The 25,152-nt window shown below is 38.6% G+C and overlaps 2 protein-coding genes across 3 annotated transcripts in view; both read right to left on the reverse strand.

The window, feature by feature from the left end:
* SHC3 (SHC adaptor protein 3) overlaps positions 1-25,152 on the reverse strand; it is a 194,472-nt gene that overhangs the window by 116,069 nt on the left and 53,251 nt on the right. The window lies entirely within an intron of this gene.
* On the reverse strand, positions 11,321-21,661 carry LOC142468425 (uncharacterized). Its single transcript, XM_075575034.1, has 7 exons — positions 21,571-21,661; positions 20,197-20,304; positions 18,270-18,386; positions 16,911-17,657; positions 14,149-14,523; positions 12,682-12,759; positions 11,321-12,318 (listed from the first exon to the last, which is right to left on the reverse strand). Exons 1-7 carry the CDS (start codon positions 21,659-21,661, stop codon positions 11,321-11,323), a joined length of 2,514 nt encoding a protein of 837 aa, XP_075431149.1.

Below are 25,152 nucleotides of genomic sequence, written 5' to 3' on the forward strand. Positions count from 1 at the left end.
GACGGGTGAAACGCGTTGAGTGTAAACTGAAGACAGCCTCTATATGATTTTTCCTGTTGTGACTTTATCACTGAACTAATGCAGCAAAATGGATTTCCCTACTCTATTCTGAGCTACCGATGCAACACTGCCGACGTCTTTATCATGGACTGATGCCTCCTGCTACTGAGCTACAGCTGAGTATTATCTCTCCCCGCTGTTCTGGCATCATTTGTCCTTGCAGTGATACACACTATTGTGTGCTTTAATGTTTTGCTTCTGTTTGCTCACATGTTGATCATAGTTATTATGTGTCAATTCTTTGCTGCATCAGTAATCAGTGTTTAAATCCCCCTTTTTTTGGGTAATACTGTTCAGGGTGTGAGATTTACTTTTTATCTCCCCTGTATGTTTTCCTCTCCCCATTTTTTCCTTTCCATAGTTGCTTTTTGATTATATATTTATTCCAATGCTGTGATTTGTATTTTACAACTTGGAGTCAGGCATTTATATTAGTGGGTAATATATATGTATATATATGTATTTTTCTTTAATTTTTGTTTCATTGAACTTTAGTGGTATCATTGGATAGTATATATATAGATACATATTTATTATTATTTAGATACACTTTAGTTTTTTGTTTGGTATACAGTATTCCTTGATATATAGTCACTTTTCACAGATATAATTTTGGCTGTCTTCAGTATGTCTATGTTTTTAAGTTAGTGTGTCTTGCTGTATTTACAAATAAAAACTTGTTCATTTTCAGTTCCGGCAAGGCATTTGATTCCTTTGAGCTATATCTTTCTTTTTTATTTTTTGTTGGTGTAATTTAGAGTGCTAGTAAGGGGATTGTCTTTGTCTTTTTTGTGTGTTTGATATTTATACTTATCCCCTAGCACCATTAGGCTCTTTACTTTATATTTAAACTGACTTGTTTTTGGATTAATATATTTTTACCAAATTAATTAGTCAGTATTATTTAGGGTCTGAGTTAACCACATATATTTGTGTTGAGCAACACACCTTTTTGTGTGTTCTATATATATATACACACACACACATGTAGAGGTATCAGTACCGTGTTAGCCGAGCTTCAATAATCAAAAAATTAATAGATGATACCATTCTGTGGCTAACGAAATGCTTTTATTTGTGCGAGCTTTCAAGATACACTGATCTCTTCTTCCGGCGATGTTACAATGAATGAAGCAAGCAAACGGTATACTTAACAACAGTGTCTATTGGAATGTTATCTGTGCTGGTCCTTCCCCCGGTGTGGATGGGTTTTATGGCTAGAGGTGTCAAAAGGTTCCTGAAAGCAAGTGATGTAAGAGTGTGTGTGTAACAGTGTGAATAAAAATGAATGGAGAGCCCACAGTATATACAGTGCTTTACAAAAGGTGTGTGTGGAGTGGGAGTGGATATAAATGGTGTGGAAATGTGAGAGATTGTAGCACAACTAAAAGTGTGTGTGGATACTTTGTGGTCCCTATTGGTGTATAGGGATGGAAAAACAAGGAGTATTAGTATGTGTAAGAGACAGCTGTGTGTGCATACATATAGCACAGTATGTACAGACATGGCCTTTAGCGCTCATTGGAAGAGAGTTCACTTGTGTCTGTAATGACAAAATTTCAATCTCTGTTTAGGCCACTGCCACTGTTTTTCCATCCCTATACACCAATAGGGACCACAAAGTATCCACACACACTTTTAGTTGTGCTACAATCTCTCACATTTCCACACCCACACCATTTATATCCACTCCCACTCCACACACACCTTTTGTAAAGCACTGTATATACTGTGGGCTCTCCATTCATTTTTATTCACACTGTTACACACACTCTTACATCACTTACTCTCAGGAACAATTTAACACCTCTAGCCATAAATCTCATCCACACCGGGGGAAGGACAAACACCGATAACATTCCAATAGACACTGTTGTTAAGTATTACCTTTTGCTTGCTTCATTCATTGTAACATCACCGGAAGAAGAGATCAGTGTATCTCGAAAGCTCGCACAAATAAAAGCATTTAGTTAGCCACAGAACGGTATCATCTATTTATTTTTTGATTTTATATATATATATATATATATATATATATAAGAAAACAAGTATATTAGACAGCACCTTAACGTGTACTGTAATGCATCAAAAGATACCCTAACATTAAAGGGATCTCAATATGTAATAACAAACTAGCAATGGATGCAGATGACTAAATACAAATAAATTATTATTAATTATTAAAATATAATGATGTTCTCTATAAAAAAAATTATAAACCGCATTGTTCATAAGCTAATGGCTATGTGAGCAAATAATAAAAATACACAATAATATGTGAATAGGGAAAAATATAAGAAAAAAAGAAATATATAAGTCCAAAAAAACATATAAAATGTGGTACCACTGTAACCCAAATGGGTTAACCTTAATGAGTCCTTTTGGATACTGGCAGCCTACTTCCTGGGTTCAACAAACTCCCAATGTGTGACCTAAACAGAAAAAAAAAGAGAAGAAAAAGCATCCAATCCTAGTGTGATACCAGTGAATAAAAATGTAATAATATGGACATTAACGATTAAAAACTCACAAGCATCTGTGAATATTAAGCATGGTATGAGTAAACTCATGTGCTGACATGTTGCTCTAAGATGCCGCTCTGATCGTTCCATTGGGGGATATTCACCCTAGAACTCCCTGCTGGTGTCTCCGCTTGGAAAATCCTCCGGCAACTCGCAGATGTAAAGGAGAGTTCCTATTCTTGAGGTTCCCCGGGCTCAAGGGCAGATCACAGCCTCTTTCTCAGGCGTCTCACTGGCACGGCTTCCGTAGCTCACTCACAACACGCGACCCTACACATTTCTTCCTTCATCAGGGGTTGGGCTCTTTTAGCACTCATGTAGTTTATAATATAAACTACTTATAAACTTTATATAGTTCAAGAGTCCAATCAACGAAGAACTTGTTAATTATAAGCTCTAACAATGTATATTGGTCTGTGACGGAGCGGCCTGTAGGCGAGGGCATTTAGATGTTGATGGAAATCCAGGGGAGCGTCGCCGAGTGCCCAAAAAAAGAAGAAATGTGGATAGTGTAATACTGTATACAATGTGATAGTAAATTAAGTAAAGAGCTTCCAAATTCCTACTCACAAACAAAGTAGAAAAAGGAGCATTTGTGCCAGTCTCGAACTATAGTATATCCCGGTCTGGAGGTATGGTATATGGGTCAGCAATCTCAGAGAAAAGAGAAAACAGCCTTAGTGCAGATCAAAAATACAAAATTTATCAATCAAAAGCTCACAAATGGAGGCTTACGGCAATCGGAGAAGTAAAAGCATTGAACAGCTGGGTCTGTCATACGTCGCAGCTCTCCTCGCCCGGTATACACTGCTACAGCTCTCGCGTACGTCACTTCCGGATCGTGACGTCACAGCTCACCGGAACGGGGGATACCGCCGAGGATCCCACTGCTTCTCTCCTCCTCTCAGATGGCTAACGAGCTGAACTCTACGCGTTTCGACGTAATTACGTCTTCATCAGGAGTGGCTAATTAATACTAATAGCTAAGTATATATACCCAATACTTAACTATGATTGGTGCAAATGGCGCATACAGTATTCTAATTATTCTGATATACATAAGCATATAGGGCCTCATGCAGTAAGCGTTGATAAGGGAAATATGGCCATGTTATAGCCAAAATTGGGTTTGAGATTCAGTAAGCGCCGATAAGTGCTTCATATCGCCAGGTTTCGGAGCCGATTATTTGGTTATGGCCAGTCGCCTGCCGATAAGCCTGTTTTCGACACTGATCGCCACTTTTTTAAATCGGCTGGATTCAACAAAAAAAAACAGCTTATCGGGGCTGATCGGCACTACGAAATTGAGATGTTATGGCCGATTTCTCCCGCCAACTAAAGTTGGCAGTTTGGACGGGAGAACGATCGCTAAGGCTGCCGGAACGGCACTTAGAAAAAAAACATCTTCTGTACATCAATGGAAGTCAATGGAGCGGGGACGTATAACAGTATAGTACTGTTTACGTTTCATTGCTCACAATACAAGGGGGATTTGCATTACAGTGTGGGGGCATTCCCTGCATTGTGTCACAGCTGACGTGTCTTATTTGCATAACATTCGACTTTTACATGTTTGCAGCATTTGCGGGTCACATTACTCATCATGTGATGATGTGGCAAGGGAAAATACTATACTCAACTCTTAAAGGAGAACCTCACATCATAGCACACATTTTACTGCATTGATCGACAATTGTTTACATGATGTTACACATGTCACACATGTCACACATACACCGTATATTCATGTTCCTTTACATTACACAATGCTTGTAATGTGTCACGCATCTTTAAACGTTCATGTACATCTAAATTCTCATGTTTACATCTACGTTTGGTCCTCCCTATTTTCATGACGTCACTTATTGGACGCGCAATCACATTGCATATTTACATTATAACCGTTGCATTACAAGCACTTCAACCTAACTTATACGCACATGTACAGTAATTCATCATTGGGACACCTTGTAAACTCATTCTATACCAACTATCCTCATTACACAAATGCATGCATATGCACACGACTATTCATTGTTGGCAACATGTCACAATAACATGGATAATTACACATGTTACACAAAACTTTTCCCACATCAATCTCAGCCTTTTTGTCTCATTACATGACTGACTCTTGCGTTCACAAGTTTTACATGCATTGCACATGCAACTATTTATTTGCAAGCAATGTTTCTACAAAGCATCACGTCACATCATTGCCAAATATCATCATTCCCTGCAGAATACACACAACAAATACTTAGAACAACAAGTGCACACAGCTTGCCACAGAAGTACTTTATTATGTTAATGTAACACCTTGCATTTTACTATGTCACCTGACATCATCACATACCTATTTAAAGGACGCACATTACCTGCTCATTCACAGCTACTCATTTCAAAATGTTGCGAATGTTTAGGAGACGGAGGAACATTCTTTTCTATGACATGCTTGATGATGAAGACAATCATATAGGGCAAGGGAGGGACACACCGAGGGACAGTGACAGTGACGCGGATACGACAGGGACAGGGAGAGGGACAGGCCGAGGGACAGGTAGAGGGACAGGAGATCAGAGGAGAAGACAGAGGAGACAACTTGTGCCTCGTCCGCGTCTGTACAGGGAGAGAACCCTGTTAGATGGGATGAGTGAGGAGGAGATTGTAAGTCGCTATCGTTTGAGTTCAGCAGCAATCTTAGCTCTTTATGAGGAGATAAGGGGGGATTTAGATTTTTTCACAGCCAGAGGTCGTGCAGTCCCTGGGCTTGTTAAAATGCTGTGCTCATTACATTATCTTGCTTCCGCGTCATACCAGACAACTGTGGGCATAGTGGGCGGGGTCTCGCAATCTACATTCTCGCGGGCCTTGACCCAGTTTCTCTATGCACTCAATAGACGCGCTAGGAATTATATTCATTTTCCTACAGAGGCGACAGAGTGGCTGGAAGTCAGGACTGGCTTTTATAATATAGCAGGGATACCATGTGTGCTGGGTGCAATCGATTGCACACATGTTGCTTTGATTGCACCTAGTCAGAGTGAGCATGTGTACCGCAATCGGAAGCACTACCATTCACTCAATGTACAGGTGGTATGTGATGCCACGATGAGGATAATGCATGTGGTACCCAAGTTCCCTGGTTCCAGTCACGATTCCTCTATCCTGAGGAACTCTTCAGTCTTCCATGCGTTCGAAGAGGGACATTTTGAACCTGGTTGGCTGCTGGGTGAGTACATATTTACATGTTCTAACACAAAACACATGTTGATTTAGGAATGTTGGCATTGTACAATTTGATCACTAATGTCAGCTTATGTGTGCTCCATTCATTATAGGTGACTCAGGATACGGAATTAGGCCGTGGCTCTTGACTCCGGTGCTAAACCCTCAAACTGAAGCAGAGGACAGGTACAATGCAGCCCATATATCTACAAGATCTGTTATAGAGAGGACATTTGGCCTACTCAAGACCAGGTTTAGGTGTCTGGACAGAACTGGTGGGGCTCTTCTATACAAGCCTCAAAAAGTGTCTGATATTATCCTTGCCTGTTGCATTTTGCACAATGTTGCACTCAGGCACAATGTACAGTCAGACCTAGCTGAGGCTTTGGTAGACGAGCATCCCACCCATGTAGCTGCTGAAAATGAACAAACAGCCAGTGGTGGCCAGACACGACAGAATCTCATCAATTCATTTTTTTCTTGTAAGTACAAACTCATATGTTCCTAGTACTACTTTTATAGTTTAATTATGTTATATTAACAATAATGTTTCTTTATATAACCTTCTGTTAGGACACAGATGAATATGGGTTGCACACCTTTCTTTTCTCTGCTGTGTGCACAAAGGGATGTGGCACCGGTATGTTATTGTTGCACAGGTTATATAATCCCTCTTCAATTGTACTTTAGTTGTGTGTATGTGAATACAACTTGGGTAACAAAGCAATAATATTTTAGCATTGTGTTATTCCTTATGCTAAGACAAAACACATATTATGCCCATAATCATTCATGCTTCTAGTATGCTTACATACAATGTTATTGGTGCAGTGTAACATGTACATCCATATGATGTGTACACCAGGCTGATTTACATTTTGAATGTCATGAAATATACATGGTGTTGTACATTTAACACCAAATACACACTTTGCTGTGTTGTTTACGGTACTGAAGATGGCATGTCAATGTTTGCAATTTATATATTGTTCCTTTGCATTATAGGTATATCTCCAGTATGACTGATCATGGTATGTATATTTGCTGACATCTCTCATAAGATGTGCCTACCTCAATCTTCCTATAATTATTGGAACTAAAAACCCAACATATTGGTTTAAACACAAATGTTACATATATGTACTTTCTGTATCATGTATATGCATTTAGCTACTCTTGAGCTTTCATGTGCATTGTATTACAAAATGATTACTCACATTTCATCACATTTTATGTATGTTTCCTTATAATTTCCATTAATGTAATATAGAGGTGGTTGGAGAAAAGGGGATAACTGTACTTATTTGTTTACTTACGGGAGCACATTCATCACTAGCATAGACACACTTTTTAAGACAACTGTTTGTGTCTCTATCAATTGGTGTAGGATCCATGTATAACACCGACAAATGATAACACCAGCTTTATTATGGTAGCTTATATCATCATATTGACTATACTATGTATTTCTAAACGATTAATAAACACAGTAAACTATAGTTAGTTAGGTTAATGAAATATACACAGAAACGTACTTCATAACATGATGGTGATGTCATATTCAGAACATCATGCATTGGAGGGGACCATAACATCTGGCAACTAACATTATTTGCTACAGTCCCAAACCATTTTATCTACATACCCATGTAACAAGAGATTTTAAAAATAAATGGCTACTTGGTTGTAAGTGTCCTTTACATTGGGAGAAGGAGTGGCTCACTGAGTAAAGACACACACTGGCACTGATAGTTTGAAGCAGGGGAGTCTGGTTCAATTCCCGGTGTGGGCTCCTTGTGACCTTGGCCAAGTCACTTTATCTCCCTGTGCCTCATGCGGCAAAAAAACATTTGTACGTTCCACGGGCCAGGGACCTCAGGCTGAAACATGTGTCTGTAAATCGCTGCGTACAACTAGCAGCCCTATACATGAACATGCTCATATTATTATTATTATTGTTACATAGTTTCGACAGTCATACGTTCCATTACATATTAGAATACACAAATGTGTTAGCAGAGTGGGAATGGTTGTTATATATAAAACACACCATGTCATAAAATGTTAGTAGTCATTAAAGAACACTCAATAAAAATTCATGAGGCACTCTTTTGCAACATCATTATGTTAATTAAGTGCTTATGCAATATAGGCATAAGGGTATCACATTTTTAATTGTTTGTTAATAAGCGCTGCAAGCAATATAAAATTAGTTCCATATGTAGTATAGTAGTCGGTGGCTCCTCCTCACAATCATCTCATATAAAGGTAGACTCTTCTGAAATCATACATTGATCCGATTGTATCTTCCCCGACATCTCTGAAATACAGCAAACACATGATGGTCAAAGATGGCACCTTACTAGATATGCATCCGTGACAACGCGTTACGCAGCTCTATATGATTGTGTAGATACACACGTCACTCACTTATATGTTAGAAGTAAAACTGTTCATCAGTATGTAATGTTTCTTTAAATTTGTAGCAGGCATAACTATGTATAAGAAGTGAACGTTGCCTGTATACTGAAAGATGTGCGCGCACATCTTTGTGTGCGCACGCACTTCACGCTTGGCTCCACTAACTGTTAGCGCATGCGCAAAACAAAGCGTACGTTGTGCGTTCAATACATGTTGAAAATACCAGTAAACATAACATCTTTATTTCAAATACAATGAAGACGAAACTACATTCGTTCTAAACGAGTACATCTGTATTCTTTTTAAACAGACGTGTTTGAACAGAAAGCACGGCCGATAACACAATGCGCAAATGCAATACGTGTGACGTCATGTTAAGCCAGCGTGAAACGCACGCTAACACTCCTCCCACTCAATTAACATTCGGCTAACGCCCAGGGTACGCCTACAAACACTGAGCCGCACGCATCACACACTGCAGTTACCGTTACTATAACAAAACATGACAGCCAATAGGCTTTGAGGCGCGCACGTCGCTTGGGGGCGGGACTTACATCACTAATCCTTTTTAAGGACGCCTTGGCCCATGACAAGGGTCCCACGTCATACGTGGTGGACCCGGTTTTCAATGTTGTAGATGTTGCATGATAACAAAACAGGTATGTGTTAGAGTAATGGTAAAATGTTGCTAATATGTTTAAAGGGATAGGAAAGTACGTATATTTATTCCGTCAGCAATGTGTACTACTCTTTCAGGTCCTACTATATTGTATTAGGAAACAATTTGTTTGTGATCGCTACATGTTATGCAGTCTGCAATGTTACGCTGTATCCACGCATTGAAAGTGAAAATGGTGGTTACAAAAAAAAAAAAAATTTAAACGCAGAGTCAACGCATAACGATTGTTATATTTACCATTCTTCTAGAATTAACTCTTCGCCTGGCTGCAACTGGTCGCTCCAGAAATGCAAGCCATTTTCATCCACGCTTAACCCAACCGCTGAATCCAGTATGGCACATATCTCCTCCAGGATGCGCTCATAGGAATCGCCACTGCTTTCTTCAAATAATTGGTCGGGAGGTAGGTTCATTTCTTCCGGTTCCCATTCCAATGCAATTTCAGCTGAAAGGCTTGGTACATAATCATAGTACTTTTGTTCTTGTACAATGTGGGTTTCAGGAATGGAGGCTGCAGATATTGCAGCACGTATCGATTCAAACGGATCAGTAGTAGCGGATACATTGCTATTGCCATTAGGAATAAATATGCCTTTCACGACAATATAAGTGCCGTCTTTCAGGATAAATTGTTTTTCCGGGGCAATCTTCCAGAAACCATAGGTGTGTTGTAGCTTATCCTGGTCACGTTCAAAAAAGTCATTACTTGATAAAGTGAATCTTATTGAGGAATTAAAATTCCGTGCATGCTTACGGTCTTGGTAATAAGGATATTTTGCTCGAATGAAATCATCGATTTGGCGTGTGCTTGCTTTCTGTCCGCGACTGTTCAAGATGGCTTCACAGATCATGTACTTATACCCTAAAAGGGGATTAATATTGTTAACGAATTCATCAGCCATGTCTGAGTAGCACAAAAGCTGTGTGCAGGTCTGTGTTATTTGCTCATCAAAATGAATGTGCTGAATGGCTAACAAACTCCTGTTTTTCCTTGTCAAGGTCAACAAAAGTAACTACTTTGACTCCTTATTTCAAACGCCAATTGGATTTGTTTGTCTAATTGGGTTAACAGTTGTGGTTCGTGATATGGGACTGTGGGAGAAACATTTCTCCTTCTTTTATCTCGTTTGTGAAAAACATCCCTAGACTGTGAATGCGTTCACATAGTGTTTTTTTGAAAACTAACAAAGAACAGTGTGTGAAAATATTTCTTAGCCAGGCATATCAGTAAAAACACACCTGCAAAAAGAAATGTTTTTTCCCCGCTTACATTTCTGTGTGTATGTGAAAGTCTGGTTAACTCCCTGTCTGCATGAGTTTAAATACGTGTGTATATATATATATATATATATATATATATATATATATATATATAAATATATCTCTTATAAAAATATATATATATTTATATATAATATTTTTTTTTTTTTTATATTGCAGGAGTACACACAACATTGATGGCATTAAGTATACCTTGTATGAAACCTATTTAAATGGTGAGAAACATGATTGAATTAAGTAATAAACATTTGTTTAAGCACAATACTGTTAGAGTCTCATACTTAGGATATTTCTCAAACATTAGGCCTGTATTATTAAAATAGTGTGCTTTCACAAGGAACCATGAAGTGTATTACTTTGTGTATACCAGTTTATATAGTACTATATATATATATATATATATATATATATATATATATATATATATATATATACACACACATATATATATACACACATATATATATACACATATATATATACACATATATACATATATATATACACATATATACATATATATATACACATATATACATATATATATACACATATATACATATATATATACACATATACATATATATATATACACACTCACACACTCACACACACTCAGTGTGTGTGTGTGTGTGTGTGTGTGTGTGTGTATATATATTATTATACATTCTGAGATGTTATAGAAACGAACACACAACTGATTAAAGGACAAAATTACAATGGCCAAGCAAGGCAAAGGTAAGTAATAATTTACACATAATCCTGCTGTACACGTACAAGAAAGATGTTTGCACTTACTTAGGTGTTTTAATAATTGCATGTGACTAATATGCATATGCAATTCTTACATCAATTAACACACCCAAATGCAATGTTTTGCTGCAAAGTCAATGGCAGCTTCTCTAAACTTAGCAACTGGCTCCTGGTGGACCATTACTGAACAGACGATTACAACATAAATATTTATAACACAATTAATTATGAGTGTTAACATTTCCAAAACTTCACGTGTACAAGAACATAGTTGAAAGTTTGGAAACAACACAGTCTTCAGCATACATACAATAGTAATTAGATAATCTGAAGTCAACAAAACAAGGCCAAACACATATTTTCTGAATTATAACATTTATTTTTTTTGTTCCTTTTGCGAGCGAGTAACAGGCCTGCTTGTTGTCTCTTGAATTTTCCTTTTTCTTTTGCCACCAACTTTAGGCACAACAGAGCCACTTTGAGTGGCCTCTGGCACTTCACGGGCAGGGCTTGTGGCCAGTGACTGTTCACCTACGGGGCTTGTGGCCAGTGACTCACCTACAGGGCTTGTGGCCAGTGACTCACCTACAGGGCTTTTGGGCAGTGATTCACCTACAGGGCTTTTGGGCAGTGATTCACCTACAGGGCTTTTGGGCAGCGACTCACCTACAGGGCTTTTGGGCAGCGATTCACCTACAGGGCTTTTGGGTAGTGACTGTTCACGGACAGGGCTTGTGCCCAGTGACACATGTGAGCAAGTTGGTAGACACTGCACAAGTGATGGTTGGTCTGTTTCATGTGTGTCTTGTTTTGTTTTTGTCGCCTCCTTTGTAGGTGTCTGCTGCTGAATTTGTACAGATGGCAGCGGTAGGATGTCATCAGGAACCTGCACAGCAATGTCTGCTACTTGACCGGTAACATTTGGGCCTGGTGAATGAATATCAGATGAATGTGGTGAAAACTGACCTGCATGAACAGATCCTGGCTGGGAGGTGTTGAATTGTGGTACATTAGTCATTCTCCAGTAATTAGCTTGTGTTTGCTGAACAACTAATGCTTCGAATGAGGTGTTGATTTTTTGCAACTGTTTAGGCACTTCAATGAAGACTCTGTGGAGATGTGCCAATTGTGATACTGTTTCTTCCTGCAGTCCAATCATCCTTTCCAGCACTGTCATCATGTCTGAATGGCGACGATTTTCTGCGTCCACTATTTTTCCCTCTGAAGCTACAATTGCATCGTATGTGGAAGTTGATGGACGATTTGGCGGTACAACAGTTTCTATTGGCACCTCTTCATGGTCACATGATTGTATTTCAGTCTCTTCTGTGGCGTCATCCTCATCATACTCATCATCCTCATCACCATGATGTTCTAAAAAGAAATGTACACATTATTAAATGGCATGTTAATGTATGCTGTGTTACTATGTAATTGTACTATGTCCTAAGTAACACCTAACATGTAAGCATACGTTTTATAACCTCATTAAAAACTACCTTGACTTACGAATAATGTTTGGACTCAGTATGAAATATGAATGAATGAAAAGTTGCTCTAAACTCAGAAGTCCTACATGATAATTAACATCACTAACACAATACATGTTGCCTTACACTTAATTTTCACTGACACTAAGTAATCCTATTTAAAGAAGATGTGCAAAACAAATAATGCACATGACAACATAACATATAGAAGAGCACATATTATATGGCCAGCAAATGATACACTCACCTTCTAGTAGTGTTGAGCTGGCTGACCCAGGTGAAGACACTTGTTCCATCTCAGGTGACACATGTCCTCCAGGGGCAACTATATATAACAATAACATAAGTTTTACATTTACATGTGTAAATATTGAACAAACACTTATTGTATGTTCTGTATTTATGATTAACTAACAACATCAGTTCCTTAACCGAAAATGTGTGTGAAAGTGAACATAAATAGTTGTAATAACACTGTACATGCCTGTGTACTTAGAATTTTTGAGTTCCCTAACATACAACATACTATGTTTCTGCAGTAATGCGTGAGGATAAATAGATTAAATGAGTACATAAAAATCATATGTTGTGTAGTGATATCAGTATCATAATGTACATAACTATCATGAGATGACCATTCACAATGGTTATCATGAAGGTGGTCATATTGCAAAAAGTGTTGTTTTTGGTAGAGGATATGTGTGGTACATTAATCGAAGATGTGGCACACCTGAATGTGGCTGTGACTCAACAAGACAACACATGCAGTGTGTGATAATGTGTCTTTCATAGTAGTTCAACTATAGATATGAGTGAACTAATGTGTGACGTACGCTTTGATAAGTAATGAGTTGTTGGGGCATTTAGTAGCTAGAGTTAAGCTTTCAAATGAGTGTGATTAACTTCAGTTGTGCTATTCAGGTTGTAAGAAAGGTATTCCCTTCCCCAAAAAGCCTAATCAGCCACACCTTTCAATGACTTGAAACAGGTGCAAATGGTGTGAACTAAGTTGACCGTGAAATGAGGCTGTAATTAGTGTGTGTGCTGAACCCCACCCCCTCTGTTGAAGTGTATGCTGTGATGAGATATTAATTGCAGCTGCTTTAACACAATGGTAGATGAGCTAAGTAGTCATCTGCAGTGTTTAAGTTATGAAAACAATGACATAACATATGCTACGTGTGCCTCATTATGCTGTCTGTATATGACATAAAGCAAAAATGGACCTTTTCATAAGCAACTATAGATGTGTTAGTGCCAGTGATGTTTGTAGGCCGTTACATGCAATTTCTTTGATGCATGCTTAAAATAGGCAGTAATGTCATGTTTGTCGGAGTAAAATCAATAAAATACACAATAACATGATACATATTTCTGTTCTGTACCTGTAGCTACTAATAATTTCTCATGAACATGTGTTACACGTGTACTACCCTGTTGTTCCCCATCTTCGCCCACCATCAATTGCTTCCACTGCAGCTATGCATTTTGGGAATTCACATGTAAATGAGCACGCAATGGCACGTGCTATATTAGTTACTGCTTTTAGTAGGACTACTACATATATGTCTATTTTGAGATATATATATACAGAATCAGACATATACATATATAGATGCAGGTATGCTTATATTGTGAAGACAGTATAAAAAGCAGTGTAACTATGCAAAATAACTGTAAGCAACGACACGCCTAGTACAGTAATATTTATCACCTGCTGGAAATTGTGACGGATAAATTCCAATGTCACGGTCACCAGCCAAGCCTTCCACGACGACGGTAAGTAATTTTGGCCGAAGCAGCTCCTCCAATGGAGTCAATATGAGACGTTGTGGTGTGGGCCCACCTCCAGTGCCAGTAGCATGCACGCGTTGGTGTTGTATTTTCTTTTTCAATTTGGACCTAATATCATCAAATCTTTTCCGACAATGATACTTGTCCCTGACACTATTCCCACAGGCATTGACACCAATGACTATTGTGTCCCACATTTCTTTTTTGCTTGCTGCACTTGTCCGCCCTTGAAAAACATATAAAAGATATGAGGTAAATGAATAATAATATAAGCACCAGTTTCCTACACTGCTAGCTGTTCCAAGTGATAGCAAACATGCTGTTTTATGTGTAATATGTGCAGCACATGAGCATTCACTACTAAACCTATACATGTAAGCAAGGTTGCATTCATATTGTATGCAGTTCTGGCAAATTGACCGCCTGTGTTTATTTGTCCTTGTAAGGCATGATAAAAAGCTGTGTTTCCACACTAATGAACATAGAAAGATATTGTGTACCCATATTTGCATATGAACAAAACTCAGATGACCTAGGATCACATGTATTTGAATAATAAATGTAAAGTTACACTTACCTACTAAATGTCCATATATACTGTCATAGTGCTCCAGAATGCCAGTGACAAGAGCCCTATTTTCCTGGTCATTGAAGCGAGGATTACGTGGCTTCTCCACACGTTTTTTCCGAGCAGGTTTAGGGTCAGAGCTTGGCTGGTGCTGACTGGACTCTCCTTCTTCCAATGGAAGAGCCTCCAAAAGCTGGCCACCAGCAAGCACGCCACCACCAGACACCCCATCAGCAACTGCGCCACCAGCAGCACTCCCAGCACCAGCACTCCCACTCCTAGCACCAGCACTCCCACTCCTAGCACCAGCACTCACACTCCTAGCACCAGCACTCACACTCCTAGCACCAGCACTCCCAGCACCAGCACTCCCACTCACAGCAACAGCACTCCCACTCCCAACAACAGCACTCCCACTCCCAGCAACACCACTCGCAGCACCAGCACTCCCACTCCCAACAACAGCACTCCCACTCCCAGCACCAGCACTCCCACTCCCAGCAACACCACTCGGTGCACCAGCAACATCACTCCCCTGAACAGAACGTTCACTCCGACGCGTACTCGCACGAGTAGCACTCCCACTCCCACCAGCATCACTCTTCCCACGCTTTGCGGGCATACTTCCAGCACTCACAAAAAACAGACAAGAAATGTACAGGCAATCACACGACCCACTTCCACATATAAAACAAGACAAAGATGTAAACAAAACAACAAAGGACAAAACTCACCCAATACACAACAAGTCTCTCAGTCAATATGCAAATGTTCAATCGTCCAGCTCTGTGCGTCTCTCTCTCTCTCTCACTCCCAACAACACAGAGAATGATTAGCAGTACACGTTGCCTTTAAATATGGCGCGCAATCAAAAACATGCTTGTTTCGCCTGATTCAGCAAGATTTGTGATTGTGCAACCTAACAGCACCCCGCCACGCACGCCGATACACCTGTGTGTGATCGGCTCATCATCGTGAGAGTGGGCGGATTTGTTTTCTGGTTGATTTTGAATGTATTCGGCACTTACTGCATACGGAGAGGGAAAAACGCCAATAACATGACTAATCGATAAGCTTGCCGATTTCACATAATCGTCGCTTACTGCATGAGGCCCATAGTCTTAGTGTATAATCCGAAAATTTATGTTAACATATACATCAATTATAACAAAAAATTATTATTATTAAAAAATTAATAATTCTATAATGTATATACTAAAAAACATAATTTAATACCTATACATGTATAATTCTAATTGCAAATAAACTACATAGCATTCAACTAAATAGTAGTGGCCATGTTGCCCCCAAACAACATAACCACAGTATACAGTCTCTTAAAAACAATATACACAGCGATTTTTGATACCTAATAATCATATGAGAGAACAAGAAAGACATAATTAACATACAATATATCTAGCATATTAAAAATAAACATTAATAATATACCATATTAAAAATTCATTTAAAAATTAACTTAAAAATCAATTTAAAAAAAACAATTTTAAAATTAATTTAAAAAGAAGAACATACTGACTTATTTAAAGTGCTAACACTATAAAAAATACTTTTATATCGAGCTCAACATTTAGGCCATCTGGAACTAATGTCTTTAATGTGAATATCCAAAAGGATTCCCTTTTGGTCAGTTCCAGATCTCTGTCTCCCCCTCTAGAATGAGGGAGAACATGTTCAATGGCACTAAATTTAAAACCCGATACAGACATACCCCGGTTTAAGGACACTCACTTTAAGTACACTAGCGAGTAAGTACATCTCGCTCAATAGGCAAACGGCAGCTCGCGCATGCGCCTGTCAGCACGTCCTGAACAGCAATACCGGCTCCCTACCTGTACCCAAGCTGTGCGCAAGCAGTGAGACTATAGAGCCTATTACACATGTGTTATTTACATCAGTTATGCACGTATATGACGATTGCAGTACAAAAAATGCATCGATAAGTGGGGAAAAGGTAGTGCTTCACTTTAAGTACATTTTCGCTTTACATACATGCTCCGGTCCCATTGCGTACGTTAATGCGGGGTATGCCTGTATATCACTTTGATGTTTATTGATAAAATGTTCAGACAGAAGATGGGTCATAACTTTACGTCTAACGATACCAATATGTTCTAATATTCTGATATTCATTTGTCTCTTAGTTTTGCCAACATATTGTAACCCACATGGGCACTCAATAAGGTAAATAATATAGTTGCTTCTACAAGTAATGTGTTTATTAATAGTGTATTTTTTCTTTGTTACATTACAGACAAACTGATGTTTATCAGTTGCTCGATATACACAAGCTTTATATGTGGTGCAGCCGAAAAAGCCCTTAATACTAGGTAACCATCTATTTATTGTTAGATTATTTTTGGGCAATGCACTAGGTGCAAGTTTATCTTTTAGTGTTTTAGCCCTTTTAAATATAACAACTGGCTTATCAGGAACCATATCTCCAATGATCTCATCATTCTTGATTATATGCCAGTATTTATTTACAATATTAACAATCTTCCCAGCTTGTCTATTATAATTAGTAATAAAAGAAAAATTAAAATCCTTCTTGTCTTGGTTTTTGGATACATCTATTAGTAAGTCATCCCTTTTTAAGTTTTCTACTTTTTGTATTGCTGACTGAACTGTTTGTTTATTAGAATCTTTCTCATAAAACCTTTCTTCAAGGAATTTAGTTTGAATCTTAAAATTTGCATCATCGGTACAATTTATTTTCATTCTTCTACATTGCCCATATGGCACATTTCGAAGCCAACTTGGGTGATGACAACTTGTTTGTAATATATAATTATTTTTATCGACATCCTTGAAATGTGTCATAGTTTTAATGGTGCCTTCTTCAATATAAATTGACAAATCAAGGAAATTAATTCTATTTTTACTATAATCACAGGTGAATCTTAGGTTCAGATCATTATCATTGATATACGAAATAAATTTTAAAAGACTCCCTTCATCTCCCCTCCAAATAAAAATGACATCATCGATAAATCTCCGCCATAGGACCAAATTCGCACCCAGCTCTGCAATTGATCAAATATGGTCATCTTCCCATACCGACATGAAAAGGTTTGCGTAGCTGGGGGCGAATTTAGTACCCATGGCGGTTCCACATTTCTGTAAATAAAAATTATTTTCAAACCAAAAATAGTTGTGTTTTAATATAAAATGTATACTGTCTAGGATACGAAGTAGAATTGGACGAATGGCCACTACTTCCTAGTACCGACACAAGCTTGATATAAATAAAAATATGCTTTATTACAAAAAAAAGGCTGGACATCATGGTAAAACCACTCTGACGCGTTTCATCCCTACATGGGACTTTATCAAAGAGTACTCATTGAGACTTTTCCTAGTTACTCCTGGACAATCATTACAATTGTGCATATATATGATTTGTAGCATTGGATCATTGGAGGTCACTCTCCACCTTTTTCTCCTTCTACTGTCTAGGATAAAATTGGCTTGTTCATTAGTCATATTGGGATCTTTGGAAAGTGTTTTGTCTATTGCTTCAAATCCTTGTTGGTGACTAATAGATGTATACAGGGATGTAACATCACCTGTGACAAGATAAAAATCATCTTCCCATATCTACATATAAACTTTATATAGTTCAAGAGTCCAATCAACGAAGAACTTGTTAATTATAAGCTCTAACAATGTATATTGGTCTGTGACGGAGCGGCCTGTAGGCGAGGGCATTTAGATGCACAGATAGAGGGTTCCGCTTAACTGGATTGGTTTATTAACCACAAAACAGCAACTAAACAAAAGGGCTACTGCCCCTTTAAGGCAAAACAAAATAATAAACACCTTTTAGGAGACTAACTACACTTTGTTGTGGCCCTTTCTAACAACGCTGGCAAACTAACCTAGTTCCTAGCTCAAAACATATGAAACAGTATTTAGAAAGACAGGGAACAATAGTGAAAGTCTTATCTGACATTGTTGTTGGTTCGGCGTCTCCGATTTCTCCAGCGCAGGTTTTGAGGTCCTGCTGCTCCCAGGAAGTCTTTTTCCCTTCTCTGCTACAGGCTTCTCTGCTTGGTGAGGCCGTGGGTTCCTCACGGTTGCCAGGCAAAATCTTCTGGTCAACCATCCCTGCAGGCGGGAGCTCTGTCTGTGATCCTCCTAACAGACTCCAAACAGGGAGACTGACAGCAGCTATTTCCTGCTTTTTATAAGTGTTCAAACAACAGTTTTACACACCCCCTGCATGAAACCTGACACCTGTGCAGTCTCCTAATGGAGTTTAACCCCTGGACTCTCTTACATGGTCCCTTAATGAACTAGGACTAAGCTTAATCTTAACTAAAATACACAGATTTATATGTAGAGAACATATTCTATAAAATTAATTGCTATATATACACAATTTTAAATATATACTAGCCAGTGAGTCAAACGGCTAATAAACAGCCCATCCTTCCCTGTATCCCAAACATATATACACTGTTATTACTATTGATAGAAATCTAAACTAGATATAATATATATGTGTATATGTGTCCTACATGATGTTAAGAGGTATTACTGATGTAATTTAACTTACACTAAAGTGTGTGTTGTGATCTGTGTTTCTAGATATTGTGATAAACATTGAGTAAAAAAAATGAACATTCATGTTGTGATTACTAAATTATTTATTTAATTAATATGTTGTTTTTAATATTGTGCTATCATGAATAAACTAATAACTAATATTGATTGGTGAAAATATTAATGTGGGCATATGAATGTGAAGATAAAGTGCTTTATTAAATAAGCGAGTGATAATGTCTGTGAGCCATTATGTAATAGATGTCTCTAGCCAAGGACGTCTCACAGAACAGGAAACAAAAGGAACATGTCAAGCATGTTCAAACCATACCTTTGTACTAAATCTATAGACAGGGGCAAGAAAAACTCTCACACAATGGTACTAATGTCTATACATTCATTTAGACCCATTGGACCTAATGTATCTAATACATAGATCCAATAGGTCTCTTTTAAATTTAATCTCCTATGTCTATCTCCACTCAGTAAGGAGGATGTAATAGCTTCTATACCCGTTACTAATAGTGAGGACGGATCCTTGTTATGTTTATCCATATAGTGTCTAGACAGACTATGTGTCTGTAGACCATGTATTATATTTCGCCGATGTTCTAGGAAGCGCATACTTAAAGTAAGTGCCGTCCGCCCCACATATTGGATGCCACATGGACATATTATGATGTATATAACGAATGTCGACAGACAGTTTATACGGCCTTGAACTTGATGTACTGACCGGTTAGAATGTGAGCTAATTTTATCCACTTTTTCAAGTGCTTACATGTCAAGCATCTTGTTCGCCACATGAAAAATTCCCATTCAATAATTTACCATTTGTGGTATATTCTTTAATAGTTTTTAATCTACTTGGCGCTATCCATGTTTTGATGTTCCGTGCTTTTTGGAAAAGCACCGGTATTTTTGGTGGTAAATTCAGACCTATAATTGGGTCATTTAACATGATGCACCAATGTTTATTTAGAATGGTTTTAATTGTGTGGGCCGCATTATTAAATTGTGGCACAAAAATAGGCGGTTTTCAATTCTTCCCCTTCCCAACTTGCTCTCTCCCCTCAACTATTGAACATGACTGTCTTTTTATGGATTTCTCTAGGAGGAGTTTCCAATTTAACAGACTAACCTGTTTAAAGATCTCCTGAATGGTCTTTTTGACGTAACCTTTTGCCACAAATTTGTTTACAAATAATTCCCCCTGGGCCAAGAAATCAGTCAAGAGAACAATTTCTCCTGACTCAGAAAAATTGGCCCTGGGGGATGTTCTCCAAGCCCTTTTTATAGTGGTTACTCGTATTATGGAGATAGCCATTGCTTGTGACTTTCTTAAAGTGTGTTTTGGTGATAATTTCTCCATTACCATCTATCGTAAGTTCTAGATCTAGAAAAACAATCCTCCTATCTATCTCCAATGTGAACTGTAAATCCATTTGGTTGTCATCTAATGTTGTTAAAAGGCCCTAATTCCCCATCCCAAATTAATAAAAGGTCATCTATGTAATGGCCATAGAACACCAGACCTGCCCCCAGTCCCACATTCCCCCAAACCACTAGCTTGTTGTTGCAGCCTTGATACACTATTGCTGTATCCAGTGGCGGGCCTAACAACAACCAAAGAATGTCATCTCAAGGGGGGGATTCTGGCTGGGTCACATGCCCATGATGTGATGCCTGTCAGTATCGGACCTGCCCTGTTATGGGGCAGGGTTACAAGCCCCTCCCCTGGGGTACATAAGTTGACACTCTCCCAGAAGTCAGGAGGCTCTCTTCCCTCCCCCTGTGGAGTGGAAGCACTTATCCTTTATCAAATCAGGGGGTAAGGGAGCCAGGAGGTGGGGCCTGCAAGGCATGAAGCCCTGTGGGTACTACTTCAGGGAATGTGCCCGTCATGACTACATGTATACTGTTAATAAACCCGGTTGAATCCATCTGTTGTGACTACTTGACTGGGCCACTACCTGAGTTGCCAGTGCGGACCATCCTGGCTGAACCAGGATCCTCACTGGCTGGAGGCGCTGCGCTATAAGTATCATCACTGAGAGCCTGTCCTGATGCCTCCCCATACCGTTGCGGCGTTCTCAGGGCTTTCTGTTCTACCAAACAGGTATGCACCGCACCAGAATACACCGGTAGCTATATGATCTCACTTAGGGTGGGGAAAAAGGTGCTATACAGCTATGGAGGTTTTACTGGCCATCATGCCCACATGGTCATCCACTTTTGCAATTTTCTTGACCAGTTTCTCATTTAAAACATCATTGGAGAATTTGATGTTCTGCATTCTCTGCTTTTCTGCAACTACAGCCTGGCTTCATCAGTGTTAAGGCCCTCCACTTTTACCTACTCTCAACAATCCTGCTCTGTCCTTCATCTCTCACACCAAACCATACACATACTCACAATACTACACATCCAGTATTGCACACTATCACTTAACAAAAGCAAGCACTTAGACAACTAACAAACAATTCACAGACTATACAAAATCACACAGAGAATAGTACACACACACAGATGAGAAAATAGTTAAAGACAACTCACTGAGTATGGGCTAATATCAATCAGAAAAAATCCTCCAATTCCTTTATGACCTAGTGTGTCTCTCTCTCCTTCCCAACACGATTGCTCGGGTGTGTCAATAAAACATTTATAAACCTCAGTGTGTAGGAAACCATTGCAATAACAGCTCATGCAATATTTTTATCACAATCATTCAGGTCAATTTTAATGTAGGTTCCGACAGATTTTATGTAGATAGAAATGGGAGTGAATAAAGTGATATCTGTGTGTTAAAAGCATGCATTCTTTTCATTTTTTTATACCAGGTTTATAATGTGCGTTTAATGGAGTTTAGTTAATCTAGGTCTATGTACATTAAAATGACCTGATGCAACCCTATGGGGGAAGATACATTCACCTGACTCTAATGAGCAATATGAAAATGTTAGTGTTGCTTAAATATTAAAATATTTGGGGGAAGTATGTATCGTTCCAAAACTTACTTATGTCCATGTGCTGCTAACATTTTTTTTTATTTTCTGAGATCCTTCCAGGTATTTTGAGCCCAGCACTAGCGCAATTCCTTTGCAATGCTCAAATAAGAAGTGGGAATGAACGGTATGTGATTAAATGCTTATTTTAAAGGTTATAAACAGGAATGATGAAAACATTGAATGTTACATACTTTTAAGACTGTTTTGCTATTGCGAGTGTTCCCAACAAACTACTTGCTTCGATGTTATCACTGCAACGTGGAACGTGTTTGCATGTTACTACTGTACCTCACGGTATTCAGTACGATATATCGCATTTGAAATACCGTTTGTTTAAAAAATGATATACCACACGAGTTTGTAGTTGCTTTCCAAGTGAAATTACCTGAACATGCGATTTCCCTCCAGAGCCCCCTGAAATAGGGGTTTTGAGTGGTGGTGGTGGTGCCCTGAATGGCAGAGTTGTGGGTTCTAATCCTGTTGGTTCTGACACTGGTAACCCCTTCATCACAAGGGCCTTACAACTAATTGGTCTTAAGAATATATTTTAAGATGTGTGACTCATATAAATATACGTTGTATAGACATTAGCATATCTCCCAGGATACCTCATGTATGTTCATTTTTTTAGCACATGAATCTCTCCCTAATTTATTTGGATGTGGGTTTGAGGGGACTTTTATACAACTGAAGATACCTATTAGGTTAGGACCTATTAGGTCCTCCTCCCACTTTACCAACATTAAGTCACTTATCAAAGCTACTTGAAAAGGCCACTATATGTTTATCAGCATGTCACCAAACTCAAAGTTCAAGTTTCATTCAATCACCTGGGAAAAGTGCCCATAAAACAGCCATATAAATCCATTTTTTTTTTAATTCCAACATTGCATGAATGGAAAATGGCAAACATATCAGTTGAGGGTTCAACAACCTGCATCTTTTAAAGCACCTTAAGCAGTGTGCCATCACATATCAATGCTTGCCAGTACGATCACATTTTAATGCTATGCCCAGGACATACTTGAATCCAGGATATACTTGAAAATGAGAGGTAACTCTCAATGTATTACTTCCTGGTAAAACATTTTATATATAAATAAATGCTGTCTCTATACTGTATATTCTGTTCCCCAAATTTATGGTGCCAGCTTTCTTTACCTACTTTAATGCCAAAAGAGTACAGCCATGTGCCTGGCACTGTAAATGGTATCTCATGAACATCTCTGTGGTTCTCTAATAATCAAACCAAATAAAGCTCCCTCTTGTAATGATACCACTTGACCTATTAATTTATTCCAATTTGATTTCTGAAAAATGTAATGCAACAAACTGCTGCCGAGTTGAAATGTTCTCATCTACAGAATCATATATTTCAGTATTGTATACTGTATATGTATCTTTTTATCTCTAGAGTGCCACCAATGTACACACCACTTTACAAAAGTAACTATTCATTACAGGCAATTATCATCCAATAAATGCGTAAAATCAGACAATAGGATAAGAAAAACCCTGTCCGGAGAGTTTACAATCTAAGTTGCATGTAAGGAGACAGTAGGTGAAATACTAACTGCAGTCTAATGATACTACAACAGTGCTTGATCACGATGGTGCGGAGGTGTGTCTGTGGGTGTGGGGCAGTAGCGAATGAGACCAGGTTATTGAAATTTTTAATTCTAAAGGTGTGTTTCTCAGGTTTGAGAGTTAAAGTTGGGGAGTGAAGGTGCTTGTTGTATACTGAGGGAGAAGGAGTTCCACAGGTAAGGGGCAGTGGAAAGGTTGGTAAAGAGACAACCAGGGGCATAGCGAGGAATCTGATGAAGGGAGTGGCAGACAAGTGGAGAGTCTACTGTATACTACCAATTTAAAGATTATATGATGGTTGAAACAGCTAGTGTAATCCGAGACGCAGTGCTTTTTATCTTTACTTTTCCTGTTTTATCCTCATTACATACTTCATTGTTAAAATCTACAATGATTTTATTACTACAGAATTTCTATGAACTGCTTGGTAAGACAGCCTTTACCACTACACTGTCACAATGCAATTCCTGCAACATTCTTCCATACATCGGACAGTACATCACGGTGTTTTGTACTTGCTGTGGTGTTAGTTGTTCTGCTACTGTAGTTGAGTATGGTTAGGTCTACATTTGCAAAGCTGTTACATTTATTTTCACTTCTGAAATTCAACAAGCTGTCACAAGGCTGAGTTTTTATTGTAACACTGTTGCAATGTACTTGGTGTACTTTTAAATATATGACAATTTTTTATTTTAAATGTGAACTTCCAAAAGAATAAAATTTAATGTATTCTGGTTGGACTGAAAATGTGACAGTTTATCAATGAATGAGCTTCACCGAAACTGGAGGAAAACTTTGTTTATATACATTTTGTCTGAAGATAAAAAAAAATGTCAATTACAAAACAGTGTATTTCCTCGGCACTGGTGGGGATTAATTAGAGATGTGCACATTTGTTGCAGTTCTGTATATACATGCTGCTCTCCTTTCAATGTTTCAAGAAATATACATGTAGCGCTGCAAACCCCACCTAACCCCCCCCCCCCCCCGGGAGATCTGCCCATTGCTACCGGTGATGTGGTGCTTCATACCTGTTAGGTTCCAGGAGATGCTGAGGGTCCACAATGGTATGGGAAAATAGGACAGGCTTTTGGATGTCTTCAAGCTGTGTTCTTCTTGGTCTGGTGCAACGCCTCCATTCACAGGAGGCTCCAGTGTGGCTGGAGACAGTCCCCACTGTGAAAGTCATCAT

Source organism: Ascaphus truei, chromosome 1 (assembly GCF_040206685.1).
Source record: "Ascaphus truei isolate aAscTru1 chromosome 1, aAscTru1.hap1, whole genome shotgun sequence".
Taxonomy (NCBI): domain Eukaryota; kingdom Metazoa; phylum Chordata; class Amphibia; order Anura; family Ascaphidae; genus Ascaphus; species Ascaphus truei.